At 37.0% G+C, this 16,336-nt stretch overlaps 18 protein-coding genes and 2 non-coding genes across 21 annotated transcripts. All coding sequences in view use genetic code 11, as the record gives it.

Annotated features, from left to right (window-relative positions):
- Position 1: 1 nt before the first annotated feature.
- Positions 2-1,528, bottom strand: psbB (photosystem II CP47 chlorophyll apoprotein). Its single transcript has one exon. It carries the CDS (start codon positions 1,526-1,528, stop codon positions 2-4), a length of 1,527 nt encoding a protein of 508 aa, YP_009266447.1.
- A 473-nt stretch (positions 1,529-2,001) lies between these two features.
- On the top strand, positions 2,002-2,652 carry clpP (clp protease proteolytic subunit). Its single transcript has one exon. The coding sequence runs from the start codon at positions 2,002-2,004 to the stop codon at positions 2,650-2,652; it is 651 nt and encodes a 216-aa protein (YP_009266446.1).
- A 134-nt stretch (positions 2,653-2,786) lies between these two features.
- On the top strand, positions 2,787-2,900 carry rps12 (ribosomal protein S12; one part of a trans-spliced gene, as the record gives it; the record has 2 gene entries for this part). Coding sequences YP_009266445.1 and YP_009266401.1 both cover positions 2,787-2,900 — 114 coding nt within the window.
- A 693-nt stretch (positions 2,901-3,593) lies between these two features.
- On the top strand, positions 3,594-3,953 carry rpl20 (ribosomal protein L20). Its single transcript has one exon. It carries the CDS (start codon positions 3,594-3,596, stop codon positions 3,951-3,953), a length of 360 nt encoding a protein of 119 aa, YP_009266444.1.
- A 223-nt stretch (positions 3,954-4,176) lies between these two features.
- On the bottom strand, positions 4,177-4,668 carry rps18 (ribosomal protein S18). Its single transcript has one exon. It carries the CDS (start codon positions 4,666-4,668, stop codon positions 4,177-4,179), a length of 492 nt encoding a protein of 163 aa, YP_009266443.1.
- Positions 4,669-4,924: 256 nt separating this feature from the next.
- On the bottom strand, positions 4,925-5,125 carry rpl33 (ribosomal protein L33). The gene has a single exon. It carries the CDS (start codon positions 5,123-5,125, stop codon positions 4,925-4,927), a length of 201 nt encoding a protein of 66 aa, YP_009266442.1.
- A 467-nt stretch (positions 5,126-5,592) lies between these two features.
- On the bottom strand, positions 5,593-5,727 carry psaJ (photosystem I subunit IX). The gene has a single exon. It carries the CDS (start codon positions 5,725-5,727, stop codon positions 5,593-5,595), a length of 135 nt encoding a protein of 44 aa, YP_009266441.1.
- A 322-nt stretch (positions 5,728-6,049) lies between these two features.
- trnP-UGG lies at positions 6,050-6,124 on the top strand. The gene has a single exon. It is a non-coding gene; the product is annotated as a tRNA-Pro (tRNA).
- A 126-nt stretch (positions 6,125-6,250) lies between these two features.
- On the top strand, positions 6,251-6,324 carry trnW-CCA. The gene has a single exon. It is a non-coding gene; the product is annotated as a tRNA-Trp (tRNA).
- Positions 6,325-6,434: 110 nt separating this feature from the next.
- petG (cytochrome b6/f complex subunit V) lies at positions 6,435-6,548 on the bottom strand. The gene has a single exon. The coding sequence runs from the start codon at positions 6,546-6,548 to the stop codon at positions 6,435-6,437; it is 114 nt and encodes a 37-aa protein (YP_009266440.1).
- A 183-nt stretch (positions 6,549-6,731) lies between these two features.
- Positions 6,732-6,827, bottom strand: petL (cytochrome b6/f complex subunit VI). The gene has a single exon. The coding sequence runs from the start codon at positions 6,825-6,827 to the stop codon at positions 6,732-6,734; it is 96 nt and encodes a 31-aa protein (YP_009266439.1).
- An 866-nt stretch (positions 6,828-7,693) lies between these two features.
- psbE (photosystem II cytochrome b559 alpha subunit) lies at positions 7,694-7,945 on the top strand. The gene has a single exon. The coding sequence runs from the start codon at positions 7,694-7,696 to the stop codon at positions 7,943-7,945; it is 252 nt and encodes an 83-aa protein (YP_009266438.1).
- Positions 7,946-7,955: 10 nt separating this feature from the next.
- Positions 7,956-8,075, top strand: psbF (photosystem II cytochrome b559 beta subunit). The gene has a single exon. The coding sequence runs from the start codon at positions 7,956-7,958 to the stop codon at positions 8,073-8,075; it is 120 nt and encodes a 39-aa protein (YP_009266437.1).
- A 22-nt stretch (positions 8,076-8,097) lies between these two features.
- On the top strand, positions 8,098-8,214 carry psbL (photosystem II protein L). The gene has a single exon. It carries the CDS (start codon positions 8,098-8,100, stop codon positions 8,212-8,214), a length of 117 nt encoding a protein of 38 aa, YP_009266436.1.
- A 126-nt stretch (positions 8,215-8,340) lies between these two features.
- psbJ (photosystem II protein J) lies at positions 8,341-8,463 on the top strand. Its single transcript has one exon. The coding sequence runs from the start codon at positions 8,341-8,343 to the stop codon at positions 8,461-8,463; it is 123 nt and encodes a 40-aa protein (YP_009266435.1).
- A 957-nt stretch (positions 8,464-9,420) lies between these two features.
- On the bottom strand, positions 9,421-10,383 carry petA (cytochrome f). The gene has a single exon. It carries the CDS (start codon positions 10,381-10,383, stop codon positions 9,421-9,423), a length of 963 nt encoding a protein of 320 aa, YP_009266434.1.
- Positions 10,384-10,592: 209 nt separating this feature from the next.
- On the bottom strand, positions 10,593-11,285 carry cemA (chloroplast envelope membrane protein). Its single transcript has one exon. It carries the CDS (start codon positions 11,283-11,285, stop codon positions 10,593-10,595), a length of 693 nt encoding a protein of 230 aa, YP_009266433.1.
- Positions 11,286-11,708: 423 nt separating this feature from the next.
- On the bottom strand, positions 11,709-12,266 carry ycf4 (photosystem I assembly protein ycf4). The gene has a single exon. The coding sequence runs from the start codon at positions 12,264-12,266 to the stop codon at positions 11,709-11,711; it is 558 nt and encodes a 185-aa protein (YP_009266432.1).
- A 376-nt stretch (positions 12,267-12,642) lies between these two features.
- Positions 12,643-12,753, bottom strand: psaI (photosystem I subunit VIII). Its single transcript has one exon. It carries the CDS (start codon positions 12,751-12,753, stop codon positions 12,643-12,645), a length of 111 nt encoding a protein of 36 aa, YP_009266431.1.
- Positions 12,754-14,280: 1,527 nt separating this feature from the next.
- Positions 14,281-15,714, bottom strand: rbcL (ribulose 1,5-bisphosphate carboxylase/oxygenase large subunit). Its single transcript has one exon. It carries the CDS (start codon positions 15,712-15,714, stop codon positions 14,281-14,283), a length of 1,434 nt encoding a protein of 477 aa, YP_009266430.1.
- Positions 15,715-16,336: the final 622 nt, after the last annotated feature.

Here is a 16,336-nt window from a genome sequence, read left to right as displayed (position 1 = left end):
ATCAGGCTGGCTGTCTCCTTGTAGTTGGATCTCCGACTTTTTGGAATGTCCCAAATTCCACTTGAGCATCCAAGTCTGGATCAATACCAGCAAAAACATCTCGGAACAAGGTTCTAGCGCCATGCCAAATGTGTCCGAAAAAGAAGAGCAAAGCAAAGGTAGCATGACCAAAAGTGAACCAACCCCTTGGACTGCTGCGAAAAACACCATCTGATTTCAAAGTAGCCCGATCTAATTCAAAAATTTCCCCTAATTGGGAACGCCTCGCATATTTTTTTACAGTAGCAGGATCAGAATAACTTACTCCATTAAGTTCACCACCGTAGAACTCCACCGTTACGCCTACTTGTTCAACGCTATATTTGGATTCTGCTCTTCTAAAAGGAACGTCCGCTCTCACAATTCCCTCTTCATCTACCAAAACAACCGGAAATGTTTCAAAAAAAGTAGGCATACGACGTACAAAAAGTTCGCGCCCTTCTTTATCTCTAAAGATGGGATGTCCTAACCATCCAACAGCTATTCCATCCCCATTGTCCATTGAGCCTGCTCTGAATAATCCCCCCTTTGCCGGATTATTACCAATATAATCATAAAAGGCTAATTTTTCGGGAATTTTAGACCAAGCTTCTGATAAACTGAGATTTTCGGCTAACCCATCACTAACTCTTCGATATATTTCTTGCTGAAAGTATCCCTGATCCCACTGATAACGAGTAGGCCCAAACAATTCGATTGGTGTAGTTGCTGACCCATACCACATAGTTCCGGCAACTACGAAAGCTGCAAAAAAAACAGCAGCGATACTACTGGAAAGTACAGTTTCAATATTGCCCATACGTAATCCTTTGTATAGACGTTGAGGTGGACGGACACTAAGATGGAATAGGCCCGCTAATATGCCCAATGTACCCGCAGCAATATGATGAGAAGCTATTCCCCCCGGAACAAAAGGATCAAAACCTTCTGCACCCCATGCCGGATTTACAGCTTGTACTTTTCCAGTTAGTCCATAAGGGTCGGACACCCATATCCCAGGACCATACAAACCGGTTACATGAAATGCGCCAAAGCCAAAGCAAGCCACCCCTGCAAGAAATAAATGAATTCCAAAGATCTTGGGCAAATCCAAAGAAGGTTTTCCCGTCCGCTCATCACAGAATATTTCGAGGTCCCAATATACCCAATGCCAGATAGCTGCCAAGAAACACAAGCCAGAAAACACAATATGCGCCCCTGCCACACCTTCATAACTCCAAATACCCGGATTCGTTACAGTTCCTCCTGAAATACTCCAACCACCCCACGAATTGGTTATTCCTAAACGAGTCATGAAGGGAATGACGAACATACCTTGTCTCCACATTGGATCCAGAACAGGATCAGAGGGATCAAAAACCGCTAATTCGTATAAAGCCATCGAGCCAGCCCAACCAGAAACTAGAGCTGTGTGCATTATATGCACCGAAAGCAATCGACCCGGATCATTCAATACGACAGTATGAACACGATACCAAGGCAAACCCATGGAAATACCCCTTTAGCAAAGAAAAATAGACACGATGTCACTTTATTTTATCGCATTGGCAAAGACTATCCATATCCTATGTACCTAACCCTTCTAGGGGATTCTGTGTCAGAAAGCATTAATTTTTATTTCATTCCATTAAAAATAAGAAGCCAATTCTGTTTCTGTTCGTAAGAAGAAAGAGAAGCAGATCTATTCTATACTCGATAAGTGCCAATATGCAATGGGCAGCTTGGCCCTATTTGGAAAAAACGAAGAATAGATCCCTATCTCTTTTTGTTTAGTATCTGTCTTATCCTACTTATATGTATAATCTTTCAATCTACGTATTAAAAGAATCTATAGTATTCATATAGAATAAGAAAAAAAGTGAAAACAATAAACTGCGGATTCTTTCTTTCTTTCTCTTCGATTCTTACGTTTCCATATTAAAGTGTAGTTTTCTTACTTAAATTTAATAATATTAATCTAATATGCCCATTGGTGTTCCAAAAGTACCTTACCGGATTCCCGGAGATGAAGAAGCGACTTGGGTTGACTTATACAATGTTATGTATCGAGAAAGGACACTTTTTTTAGGTCAAGAGATTCGTTGCGAGGTCACGAATCATATTACAGGTCTCATGGTATATCTCAGTATAGAAGATGGAATTAGCGATATTTTTTTGTTTATAAACTCCCCCGGCGGGTGGCTAATCTCAGGAATGGCGATTTTTGATACGATGCAAACGGTGACACCAGATATATATACAATATGCCTCGGAATAGCTGCATCCATGGCGTCCTTCATTTTGCTTGGAGGAGAACCCACCAAGCGTATAGCATTCCCCCACGCGAGGATTATGCTTCACCAACCTGCTAGCGCTTATTATCGGGCAAGAACACCAGAATTTTTACTAGAAGTGGAAGAATTACACAAAGTTCGCGAAATGATCACAAGGGTTTATGCACTAAGAACAGGCAAGCCTTTTTGGGTTGTATCCGAAGACATGGAAAGGGATGTTTTTATGTCAGCAGACGAAGCCAAAGCTTATGGACTTGTCGATATTGTAGGGGATGAAATGATTGACGAGCACTGCGATACTGATCCGGTGTGGTTTCCAGAAATGTTTAAGGATTGGTAGTGGCTGGATTTCTTGTAAATTTATTTCAAACCTAAATTCGGGTTTTATGCGATTTAATGGAAAGACTTCATAATGATCAATCATTCAGGTTAAGATCGATCTAAACCAATCCATTTTTTCTATATACATACGACATGCCAACGGTTAAACAACTTATTAGAAACGCAAGACAGCCAATACAAAATGCTAGAAAATCGGCTGCGCTTAAGGGATGTCCTCAGCGTCGAGGAACATGTGCTAGGGTGTATGTGCGACTCGTTCGGATCATGGGTTCAAACAAAAAAGACAATTTTTGAAGTATCCATGATCGGTACCAATGAAAAGGATAGAGCTTCTCTATCCTAGATTTCTACGGTATATGGAATTTCTGGTTTCCTTTGGTGCAAATCCAATCATCTAGATTGGAAATAAGAAGCAATTCCCCCATTGGTAGCAAACGGCTATTCATTAAGCGGAGGAAATAGTAATAAAAAGAAAAAGGCTTATGCTCCTTTATCTTAAAAAACGGACTAAGAGGGTCAGCTACTTAGCCAACTTTCATAATTAAATGCCGTCACTGTATGGATAACTCTTATTGTGAAAAGAGCTATTTACTCTATAATGGATAGGTAGAGCCAAAGAATGCGAGCTATACAAGTTCACAATACCCCTTGATGAAATGAAAGAAAGGGCTCCGGTGTATAGAGAGGGCCTCACCGTTTAAAAGGGAACCATAGAAACGATGGAACCCACTATTTTTTTAGTATCGTTAGAATTTTTTATTTCTATGCGAAAAAACTGAAGGGAATAGAATAGAAAATTGTGGTTGGGAAGGTTATAGTAGCAAAAGCCATTGGAACTAATATTTTATATATGGGAATAATTCGTTTTGTTATTAATGGGAAAAAGGATGGCTAAAAGAAGAGAAATCATTAGTTATTCATTAAGGTTAATTTGATTCAATGACCAGAGTTCCGCGAGGATATATAGCTCGGAGACGACGAACAAAAATGCGTTCATTTGCCTCAAACTTTAGAGGGGCTCATTTAAGACTTAATCGAATGATTACTCAACAGGTAAGAAGAGCGTTTGTTTCCTCTCATCGAGATAGAGTCAGGCAAAAGAGGGATTTTCGGCGCTTGTGGATCAGTCGGATAAACGCAGCAACGCGGATACATAAAGTATTCGATAATTATAGTAAATTAATACACAATCTGTACAAGAAAGAATTGCTTCTTAATCGTAAAATCCTTGCACAAGTAGCTGTATCAAATCCAAATAATCTTTACACGATTTCCAATAAAATAAAGATTATCAATTAAAGGGATAAAAAAGTAATATACAGGAATAATTAAAACGGAATTCCCGGAGAGGTAACTCCGGGAAGATACAATAAATTAAGATTAAGTGGTAGGAATCAACGAGCATGTTGCAATAAATAAAAAAACTATTTCTTCTTCCCCATTGTTCTTTCTTATAACAAACATCAAGAATCAAAATTGGATTACTTTCTTTATATATAGTCTGGCCCTTTCGAATAAAACATCAACAATCGGAACTTAAGTTCCGATTGTTGTTTCTTAAAGTCTGGTTGGAGTTTCTTAAGTTTCGATTGGAATTGAACTTTTGTGTTAATTGAGGAATATGTCTATTTTTTCTGGGTCTAGGACCTGTAATTATTGAAATTGACTGGGCTTGAAATTGCTTCTCATTCTCATAGTTACGAAACGGTAAGAAAGATAAAATACGAGCCTGTTTTATAGCAAGAGTAATTAATCGTTGTTGTTTCAAGGTTAATCTATTTATTCGTCTCGATAATATTTTTCCTTGTTCACTAATAAACCGATTAATTAAACTCATGTTTCTATAATCAATTCGATCCCCCGGGCCAATCCGAGGACGCCTACGAAAAGGTTGTTTGGGTTTGCGAAAAGGTTGTTTGAATTTACGAAAAGTTTGCTTGGATTTACGAACAGTTTGCTTGGATTTATGAAAAGTTTGCTTGGATTTATGAAAGGGTTGTTTAGATGTATACATGATTTATTCCTTATTTTAAGAAAAAAAATTGATTTGTTTATTTTATTAATTTTGGATCCAGAAGAAGTAGTCTCTCTTTGGTCCATATATTATTTGATTCATATATACTAGATGAATACTCTCGATACATATGAAATAATATCTAACGGAAATCAGACGAGTTGATTTGTATTTTGTATTCTATCTATGTTCTATATATTAAATAGGAAGTTCTTACTCTTTTTTTTTCTTTGGAAAGATCGAACACAAGATGCTCCTATTTCTTTATTTCGTCATGAATCGTATGCTTACGACAATAACGACAAAATTTTCTTAATTCTAATTGTCCGGGTGTATTGTGGCGATTCTTTTGAGTACTATATCTAGAAATCCCTGCCGACTCTTCCGTGGCACCTTTTCGAACACAACTCACACATTGCAAAATAACTCTGATTCTAACATCTTTCCCCTTGGCCATGAACCCCCTTTCCTTTTTGGATTGACTTAACTTAATTCTTCTACTTATTCTTTTATTCTTCTATTTTGTTCTTTTATTCCTCTATTTTGAAGCCGAAGAGGAAGAAGAAAATCCATTAGAATAAAAAATTTTTGAAATTTTTAAATTAAGTAATAAAAAATAGAGAAATAATTAAAGAATACAATCCTTGTCGAATTAGCAAGGATTTTGCTTCGAAATCCTTTCATTTAAGTAGCCAACCCAGCCTCTTTCTATGCTCTGATTTATGGGGCCTTACTTAGCTTGGATACTGCTTTTAATTGAATTTCTGTTTTCAAAAATGAGATTTACCAAATTTTTCATGACTCTAAGGTCCAACCGAATCCATCTTTTCTTTCTTTTTCTTTCCTATACTAAAAAAGGATTGAAAAGGGGGAATTTTTTATCATGTCACAACACAAAGAACTCTATTCCTCACATAGCAACAACTAGAATGAAAAAAAGGGGAATGACAAAGCATCTGGAAATAAACGATTAATTTCTATCAATAAACCTGCTAAAGCCCCAAACCATAGAGTACTTAGCACGGGTGCTACAGAGAGATATGTTTTTATATCCCGCATTGAAAATCCTCCTTCCTTATTGGAATACATATATGATCAGATATTCTTGGCCAAAATCGTTTGTATTTCTTTTGTTTAGACGAAATTCCGAACTAAAAACGAAAAAGACGATCCCTTCCTTCCTATGGATTCCCAAGGAATAGTAATCTTTCTTTTATAGGTGAAATTAGATTGGATTTAGAGATATACCATTCCTTGATTATATGAGACCAAAAAGAAGAAATGACACGAAGATTCTCTATAGATAGAAAAAGGGAGGAAAATTAGGATGTGGAAAACAAGATAGGAATTGTGTACAATGACATTGTACAACAATTTGGAAAAGGGATGTAGCGCAGCTTGGTAGCGCGTTTGTTTTGGGTACAAAATGTCACAGGTTCAAATCCTGTCATCCCTACCTATTACTTCTTTCTTCTTTATAGGCAGTAGTGAGGAGATCGATTAAAGCGGGTATAACTTTAATTTGTGGATACTATACGTACGTGAGACACATTAGGAGTAGAAAAGGATTTTCTTTTTGAAAGCGCTCTTAGTTCAGTTCGGTAGAACGCGGGTCTCCAAAACCCGATGTCGTAGGTTCAAATCCTACAGAGCGTGATTCCATCTATCTTATGTCGAAGCAGGGTAAAATAACTTAACAAAACAAATTCCAATTTGACCTCCTCTCTGGTCTGGAGGAGGTCAATCAAAAAAGAAATATTACTCAATCAAAGATCCAACTGATCCCCACGCCTGTATTGCAAATACGCAGTCACGAATAATCCCGCTAAAGTAATAGGAATTAGGCCTAAGACGATTCCAAATAGAAAAACTTCAATCATTTCGATTTGTTCGAGGGGATAAAAAAAAGAGGTACGATCTATCCCTAAATAGTAGTCTAAATTATCCACGAATCTCAATGACCAAGAAAAAAAAGAATTGGTAATTAGTGTGGAAAAGAGTCGTAGAATACCAGGAATCCAAAAGAGAGATTTTTCTTTTCTGCCTTATTCATTCAATTCATTTCAAATAAGACGTATCTTGTTCAAGCCAATAAACAGAGCTAGGGTTAGAGTTAAAGCAGCCAATAAAAAACCGAAATAACTAGTTATAGTAAGCATTAAAGGGTTAAATTCCATTTTTTTTACTACACTACATATGTTGGTAAAGCACTTACCTAAGTTATGGAAAATTCATAATTCATCGGTTATTTTAGATAATACTAAAAAACAAGATAGAGTGAGATACAGAAGTGTAAAAGAAAATTGAGTAAAGTAATAATATTAAGAACTAGATCATCTAACCCCAGTGAAAAATGAAAATTATTGAATTTTCAGGGGAATTTTGGAATAAAAGATAAATGCAGTGCAGTTTGGTCAAGAAAGTTAGTAAACAGGGCAAGGATTGATTACGAATCTTGATTCTTCAAAGAATGTTTTCTCTCTTTCATAACAGATTATCTACTTCTTTCTATTTTTTAGATATTATATTATGCTAACCAATTAAATTCCTTAAAGGGAAAGGTTGGATTCCAAGGGATAGCTTTCGCATCTACTTGTCTTTGTATTGTGTCAGTATAAGAATATCCTTCCTAAATTCTTTATCCAAACCTGTTGATCATTAACTTAGATTTTCCCAAGATCTTGAGCCCTATTCAGAATTATTCTACTATTCCGAAGCCGATGAAAATTAAGTAGGACCCTCAAAATTGCGGTTTTCTGTTGATGCCTTGAATAACATCTAGCTTACCTATAGACAAGGAACAAAGAAGAGAAAAAAAGAATTCTGTTTCGAGACCAAGCGAAACAGGATTGCTGTGCCATAGGAAGGATAGCTATACTAATTCGGTATACTCAAAATACACCTTTGGTACAAAATTGACAATCTCACAAGGATGAAATATCAGTAATTTTCTATTTACTGGTTGATCCCATCTTTTACGGAATCAATTCCTTTTTTGAATGTACAAAAATTTGGGGAGCTCAGCATGTCTGGAAGCACGGGAGAACGTTCTTTTGCTGATATTATTACCAGTATTCGATACTGGGTTATTCATAGCATTACTATACCTTCCCTATTCATTGCGGGTTGGTTATTTGTCAGTACGGGTTTAGCTTATGACGTGTTTGGAAGTCCTCGGCCAAACGAGTATTTCACAGAAAGCCGACAAGGAATTCCGTTAATAACCGACCGTTTTGATTCTTTAGAACAACTCGATGAATTTAGTAGATCCTTTTAGGAGGCCCTCAATGACCATAGATCGAACCTATCCTATTTTTACAGTGCGATGGCTAGCTGTTCACGGACTAGCTGTACCTACTGTTTTTTTCTTGGGATCAATATCAGCAATGCAGTTCATCCAACGATAAACCAAATTCCAACTATAGAACTATGACACAATCAAACCCGAATGAACAAAATGTTGAATTGAATCGTACCAGCCTATACTGGGGTTTATTACTCATTTTTGTACTTGCTGTTTTATTTTCCAATTACTTCTTCAATTGAGAGAAAGAAAGAGAGTAGTAAGAATTCTCTTATCCCCATTTGGAAGGATACCATCCTTATAACTATCCATGACTGTTTTTGTCTCTAGCATGACCACTTGATAAAATGTGGAGGAAAGTAGGGGAAATGGCCGATACTACTGGAAGAATTCCTCTTTGGCTGATAGGTACTGTAACCGGTATTCCTGTGATTGGTTTAATAGGTGTTTTCTTTTACGGTTCATATTCTGGATTGGGTTCATCTCTATAGTAATCGGAGGGACCAGATTGGAAACATGAAAAAATAGGAACTTAGCGGGTCCTTACCCCCCTTTATCTGATTAGAGCGGAAAGGACCCGCGGAATTCTTACTCTTATAACCCGACTTTTTTAATCTATTCCATAACCTACAAACAGGTTTCCTATTTTGATTTGTAAAAATAATAAATTTGTAAAAATAATAAAGAGAAAGCCTTTGCTCTGATGGTCAGAATCCCTCTATTTATTCGTTTTGTTTGTTAATGATGTTAGTGAAGTAATCCATCAGTTGATGTATAGCCCCCCTCGCCAATGAAACGGATTCACTTTTATGAAGCGAGGAGAAAGAAGGGATCAATCGAGGGGAAGTATCTTGTAAATCATTGATTTAATTTAGAGTAATAAACTAATAAAACCTTAATCAAAACTACTTAACTAGCCTAAAAATAAAAAACAGCCTTCAATGGAAGAGTATACGTTTTTTTTTTTGCAAAATTTCTGTAAGTTCTAAATTGAACTTTATTGAACAAGTTAAGCAATTCTATTTGGTCACAAAAAATTTGTCCCCCGCCATATTTTCTTTCCCTCTGTTTGTCCACTACCTCGCCTGAACCTAAGCAAAAGAGGTTCAATTCAAGAGACAGACCCGAATAGGAAGAAAAAAGATTCTTATTTCGATACAAGAAGAATCGACACAAGAAAAAGGCAAAAAAGCCTTTTTCTTGTGCCCAATAGAGGATTAAGAAGACCAGCAATCCCCCCTAAAAGGATTTGTTCCTTTTATTGTTCTCGCCCTTGCCTTGGATTCCCCTCTTTTGCATGAGATAGAAATAAGGAATTGCAGACAAGACATCTCGCAAACAAAAAATAGTCTAAACAAAAAAGATTTCCAAAATGGATCATAGAGAATTCTAGCAATCGCCAATAAATCGCGACTTTTTACCAACTTGATGGTAAGAAATCCCGGGACCTAGAAATTCATTTCGTACAATTGCACCTTTTCAAACTGTTTCTTTTTGAGAACCAAAAAAACTTGTGCCAAAATAACAGATGCGAAGAAGAACAAAAGGCCTTGAACGCGTAATGGATCCTGAAGCACTATTTCTGCATCCCCCTGACCAAACCCTCCCACATTAGGATTACTTGTTAATGGTTGATCAAGCTTGATCGATTCCCCCTCTGAAACAAGAAGTTCTGGACCGGGAGGTATAAGATCAATCACTTGGCGTCCATCCGATGCATCGACTATGGATATTTCATATCCCCCTTTTTCTTTACGCAGTATTTTTCTTACTACACCCGTTGACGTTGCATTATAGACCGTATTGTTACTCTTGCTACCATCAGGATAGATCTGTCCCCTTCCTCGGTTTCCCCCCACATATATGGGATATTTTAAGAAATGAACGTCTTTCTTCATAGCAGGGTCAGGGGAAAGAATGGGAAAGACGATTTCACTATATTTCTTACCGGGAACAGGGCCTATCACAAGAATATTTTTTTTATTGGGACGATAACTCTGAAAAGAGAGATTTCCTACTTTTTCTTTCAACTCAGGAGAAATACGGTCAGGCGGCGCTAATTCGAATCCCTCGGGCAAAATAAGAACAGCACCCACATTCAACCCTCCCTTTTTCCCATTAGCAAGAACTTGTTTCAGTTGCATATCATAAGGAATTCGAAGAACTGCTTCAAATACAGTATCGGGAAGCACTGCTTGGGGAACTTCAATATCCACGGGCTTATTAGCTAAATGGCAATTGGCACATACAATTCGTCCAGTTGCTTCTCGTGGGTTTTCATAACCCTGCTGCGCAAAAATGGGATATGCATTTGAAATAGATGTCCGAGTTATTACGTATATCATGATCGATACAGAAATCGATCGAGTCATCTGTTCCTTTACCCAAGAAAAAGTATTTCTATTTTCCATGTCCAATCGCAGATCCCGGAATTTCTACAATAAATTAGATAGGTAGCTAAGCTAATCTAGTTCCCTATACACGAGTCTGTTGTCATTCTACTGCAACTGTTGTACTGGAATGATGAATACTTTGAGCAGGTAGAAATATAAAAAAAGAATTTTGCTAAAGGCTTTCTTTCTAAAGGAAAAAGATGCTAATTTTGATTAATATCAGGAGTTTATGCTTCACTAATTGAATGATAAATGACTACAAGTGAAGGAGATAGGCGGTTTAAACAAAAAAAGACCCAAAATTTCAAACATGTATCTAGAATCACTGGGAAACTACAAACAAAAATAGTGAAAATTAGCTCGTTAGGAACCCATCCAAGATCGTTATAGACCCAACGAATTAGTAGTTCCCAACCGCGGGTGGAGTGAAATCCAACAAAAAAATCAGTAACTAAAAGAATAAAAAAAGCTTTTACTGAGTCATTTAAGTTATAGAAGAATTCCCGAACCCACGAATTCAAAATAACAAGTTCCTCTTTACCCAGAAAAAAAGAACCACTTAGAATAGCCAAACAGATTATATTTGTCGAAAAATGCAAAATGATATGGAGATGACCCTGATTATCTATTTTGGCCAATTGTACGATTTCCTTGTGTATTCCTATAGGGGGTTTTTGTACATGTGTATTCGGTTTCTCTTTTATCATCTCGTCCAAGATAAAAAGGTCTTCTAATTCCATGAATCTTTCTAGAACTCTTTTCTCTTGAATAGCAGTTAAGAGAATTTGGGATTGTCGGGTATTCCACCAATTCTTAATCCAAAGTTCCAGACATTTGTTAAAAGAGAAAGAGACCCCCCAGGGCAAAAGTACGATAAATACAAGATATAGGAAAAAAGGCAATGCTTTCTTTTTTTTCATTTTTGATCTGTAAATTGAGTTGTTAATGAATCCGCTTTATTCGCTGACTCTATATGATATTTCTTTTTCTTTGAGGGAAAAATTCTATAACAAGATTTGAGACCTTGTATCTATTCCTCTTTTTTGTATACTAGTAGAATTTCATTGCATTGGGTTCTTTCTTAGATCTAGATGAAGTGGAATAGAGAAATAGAAAAAAGACCTTTCGGATGAAAATGGAAGAATATTACGCCATATATCCCACTTGGACAAAGCAAATTAGAAGCAATTTTCTCTTATCCTCGTTTGTTCCTTCATTTAGATAAATACTCAAAATCCCCTTACAATAATGCAATTTCGAAGGGCCCTTCTCCCCGTGTTGAGAAAACTTTTCTTCTTCCAATTCTTCTTCATTCAATTCATTTCAAAAAATGCAATTGGTACTCAAAATACTTCCATTGGTATGCGCAAGAAATAGGCCAATTCGGCAGCTTTTTGTTCAATTTCTCGTGGAGTAAAAAACTTCTCATCAGTACGAATCAAAGGAATGGCCCCCTGGCCCCGGATTTCCATATAAAGGATACGACGAGGAAAAAGACCCTCTTTAACCTGAATTCTAATTGATTGGATATCCCGCATAAGGAATCGAAGGAAGACGCGACGTTTTATTCCAGGGAATCCCCAACGAAAAATGCACACTACTCCCTCTTTTCTATCGAATCGGTCATAACCACTGCCTACATTCCACAAAATAGTGCACCACAAGTAAGCGCTAATGAATAGGCCTGCGATTCCGTAGAAAGACATCACAACCCCCTGTGGAAAAAAAAGAATTTGTTGAGATGGAAGTACAGATATAATATTCTTACCAAGATAACTGGAAGCCCCAACCGCTAAGAATCCTAGTGAACCTAGAAAAAGAATACAGGCCCAGAAAAAATTACCTCTTTTTCGAGAACCTTTTAGAAGTTCTATCCATATGTGTTCTGATCGCCAATTCATATTAGATATACTAAATCCAGCAGCGGTCGATTGAAATTGAGAGAATAAGCTAAATGATTTTGACTTTACTTTTTTTGATTCTGAAATCCCCTTCAGCAACTAGTACTCCTGTGAAATAATTGGTTAGATACATTGACTTTCTATTCAAAAAGTATTTGTTGATCCACTTAAAAAAAAACTCGCTGTACCCGGTTCTGCATATGCATGCATTTACGCTCGTAGCCTATATCCGCATCCATAATCCGCATCCATAGCGGGGTTGCATTTGTGTGTAGAAAGAGCCACATAACTTACCATATTATATTACTTACACTACAAAAGATCCGTATTATGATCCTGCGTGGAAATACATTGAGAAAATTCGGCCCCGTCAGTTCTAGACAATCTTATTTTTCTGCACATAAAGAAATAAAGAAGCCATTGCAATTGCCGGAAATACTAAGCCTACTAAAGGCACGAAAATAGAGGGTAAGTTAAAATCAATCATAGAATAGGTGTCTCCATTCAAATTTACTATTTCTATCTATTCGAAAAATATATTAAGATTCTTATGATATAATTAAGTATATCTATTATAAGGAATATTGACTATTGTATTTTTGAGTTTGCAAAAAAAGTATTCTATTGGATTAGATAAATAATAAGAAAATTGCAAAAAAGGAGAAGCAATTAAAAAGATTTGATTTTTCTTTTCCCATCCTCATGGCCTTTCTATCCTTCTAATCGAACTTGAAATTGGATTCAAAGTACGACTTAGTCGAATGCGCCTATTTCGAATCCAAAATCATTTTCGTCTACTTCTTTCCACACGCAATACTTATTCAACCACTCTCGGACCCCACAAACGCAAGATGCATATCAGGTTCTGAAATAAGAATATCCCCCAGCATACCAAAACTCTTACCCGACCCCATTGTAAGGATTGCTACATAGAGCTTTTAGTTGATTGATATTGCTGTAAAGTTGAAACTTTTTAGGCTTTTTATTAAACTGTAATTTCCTCTCTGCATACGTGCTCCTCTAGAAGCGCATACAATAATGCGCGGTAAAGGAGGAAAAATAGCATACTCAATCAAGGGACAAATTCTTTTACCTACTACAGATCTCATACTCCCCCTTAGGCTTTGTAAAGCGATATACCACCCCATAGTAGCATTGCGATTCCGAATCTTTTTTCTTTGTGAATAGAAAAAATTCATTGTATCGTTGGGTCGGAGGTTTGCTCCGGAAAAATTCGGAACAAAACGTCTACCGCGTTGAAGCCTATAGCGCTGGAGTTCCACGAAAGTATGATTCTTACCATCAGGAGCCTTTTGAACGTCTCTACGATGGGTCCAGATTCTATAGCGATCCAATCTGAAATGAAAGACTTCTCGCTCTTGATCGGAGTCGTAAACTAAAACTACCTCTTCATCAAGTTATAGAAAACTTCGTCATCTAGTTCTACCATTTTGAAAATCAATTCTCTTTTTTTACGGGCAGTTCGAGTCACTTGTTTTGTTGACTCACGATTATGCCTGTTAAAAGTTTCAAAATGTCCTCTTTTTTGAAAGAGATTCTTATAAAGGGGTCTAACTTCCAAACTCTGTCTTTTTTCATTCATTCTCCTTTAGTTTTTTCTCTATCTAGAAGTAGAATAGAATAACCCGGTTGAAGGGTAATGATCATACGTTTGTAATGCATTGGAAGACTTTTTTCTGTAAATACTGCAAATACTGCGTATTTGATTCCATTATCATATGATAATACTATATTTGATTTGTATTTTTTTATTGTATTATACCTTTATATCTTCCCAATATATAGAATAGAGGAATCCCGATTTGTCAAGTCTCATGATCGTATCAAGATCTATTTAAACTCGGCTCAATCTGAAAAAAAGATTGAGCCGAGTTTAATTGTAATCAATTAGAAGAAAAAAGAAGAATTACTGCATTTCGTAACTGATTTTTGATCTTTCTATTTCGCTTCTTTTTTATTTAGACCTTATTTATATCTAATTTTATCTACTTATCTAGTTATCTAGTTTATCTACCGGCTCGAACTCGAATTTGATCGCCTTCCATACTTCACAAGCTGCGGATAGTTCAGGACTCCATTTGCAAGCTGATCGGATAATTTCATTACCTTCACGAGCAAGATCGCGCCCTTCGTTACGAGCTTGTACACAGGCTTCTAAAGCCACCCGATTAGCTGCTGCACCAGGTGCATTACCCCAAGGATGTCCTAAAGTTCCTCCACCAAATTGCAATACAGAATCATCTCCAAAGATTTCGGTCAGAGCTGGCATATGCCAAACATGAATACCCCCTGAAGCCACCGGTATAACACCTGGCATGGATACCCAGTCCTGAGTGAAAAAGATACCGCGAGCACGATCTTTTTCAATAAAATCATCACGCAATAAATCAACAAAACCTAAAGTCATTTCGCGTTCCCCTTCTAACTTACCTACTACTGTACCAGCGTGGATATGATCTCCCCCAGACATACGCAATGCTTTAGCTAATACACGGAAATGCATACCATGATTTTTCTGTCTATCAATAACTGCATGCATTGCTCGGTGAATGTGAAGAAGTAGGCCGTTGTCGCGGCAATAATGAGCCAAACTAGTATTTGCGGTGAATCCCCCGGTTAAGTAGTCATGCATTACAATAGGAACCCCTAACTCCCTCGCAAATACGGCTCTTTTAATCATTTCTTCGCATGTACCTGCAGTCGCATTCAAGTAATGCCCCTTAATTTCACCGGTTTCGGCCTGTGATTTATAAATAGCTTCGGCACAAAAGACAAAACGGTCCCTCCAACGCATAAATGGTTGTGAGTTTACGTTTTCATCATCTTTGGTAAAATCAAGTCCACCACGTAGACACTCATAACATGCTCTACCATAATTTTTTGCGGATAATCCCAATTTTGGTTTAATAGTACATCCCAATAAAGGACGACCATACTTGTTCAATTTATCCCTTTCAACTTGGATACCATGAGGCGGACCTTGGAAAGTTTTTGAATAAGTAGGGGGAATTCGCAGATCCTCCAGACGTAGAGCGCGTAGGGCTTTGAAACCAAATACGTTACCCACAATGGAAGTAAACATGTTAGTAACAGAACCCTCTTCAAATAGGTCTAATGGATAAGCTACATAAGCGATATATTGATTTTCCTCCCCAACAACGGGCTCGATGTGATAGCATCGTCCTTTGTAACGATCAAGACTGGTAAGTCCATCAGTCCAAACAGTTGTCCACGTACCAGTAGAAGATTCGGCAGCTACTGCAGCCCCTGCTTCTTCGGGCGGAACCCCCGGCTGAGGAGTTACTCGGAATGCTGCCAAGATATCAGTGTCCTTGGTTTCGTACTCCGGGGTGTAGTAAGTCAATTTATAATCCTTAACACCAGCTTGAAATCCAACACTTGCTTTAGTTTCTGTTTGTGGTGACATACGTCCCTCCCTACAACTCATGAATTAAGAATTCTCACAACGACAGGGTCTACTCGATATGGATTAGACGGTAAATGAAACCTTTGCAAAAATCTTAAAAAAAACATATTCAATTAATATCAACTCATTAAAGAAAATGGGGGGCATGCTTAAGTTAATGAATATGTTTCATTAATATAATATGTTTCATTCATATATAATGCGTACACCCTGTGTAGATTCTATCCTATAGGAATTCTACGATAGGAATTCGATAAGAATTGAGTTGTTGTTATGTTAAGTTAACATGCTTCCTTATTAAACCATGGATTTGATTCACCAAATCCATCTTTATTGTATACTCTTTGATAGATATAGCGCAACCCCAAATCAACCCCAAATCTTTATTAAGTTCTTAAAAGACCCCCTTTCTTATTTTATTTTGAGTGGAAATACCTAAATACTAAGAAAATTCTCTGTTGACAGCAATCTATGCTTCACAGTAGTATATATTTTGTATATCGAAGTCCTAGATAAGAAAGTAGAGTAGGCACAAATCCTTCACAAAGGGCAAAATGTATATGAAAAAAGATTGATTGAACTTTCCGACGGACTCATTCCATGAGTAAACGATTGAATGGGA

The sequence above is a fragment of the chloroplast genome of Oryza brachyantha, assembly GCF_000231095.2.
Source record: "Oryza brachyantha chloroplast, complete genome".
Lineage (NCBI taxonomy): Eukaryota > Viridiplantae > Streptophyta > Magnoliopsida > Poales > Poaceae > Oryza > Oryza brachyantha.
Note: the sequence above shows the minus strand (reverse complement) of the source record. Positions and strands in the feature narration are given on the sequence as shown.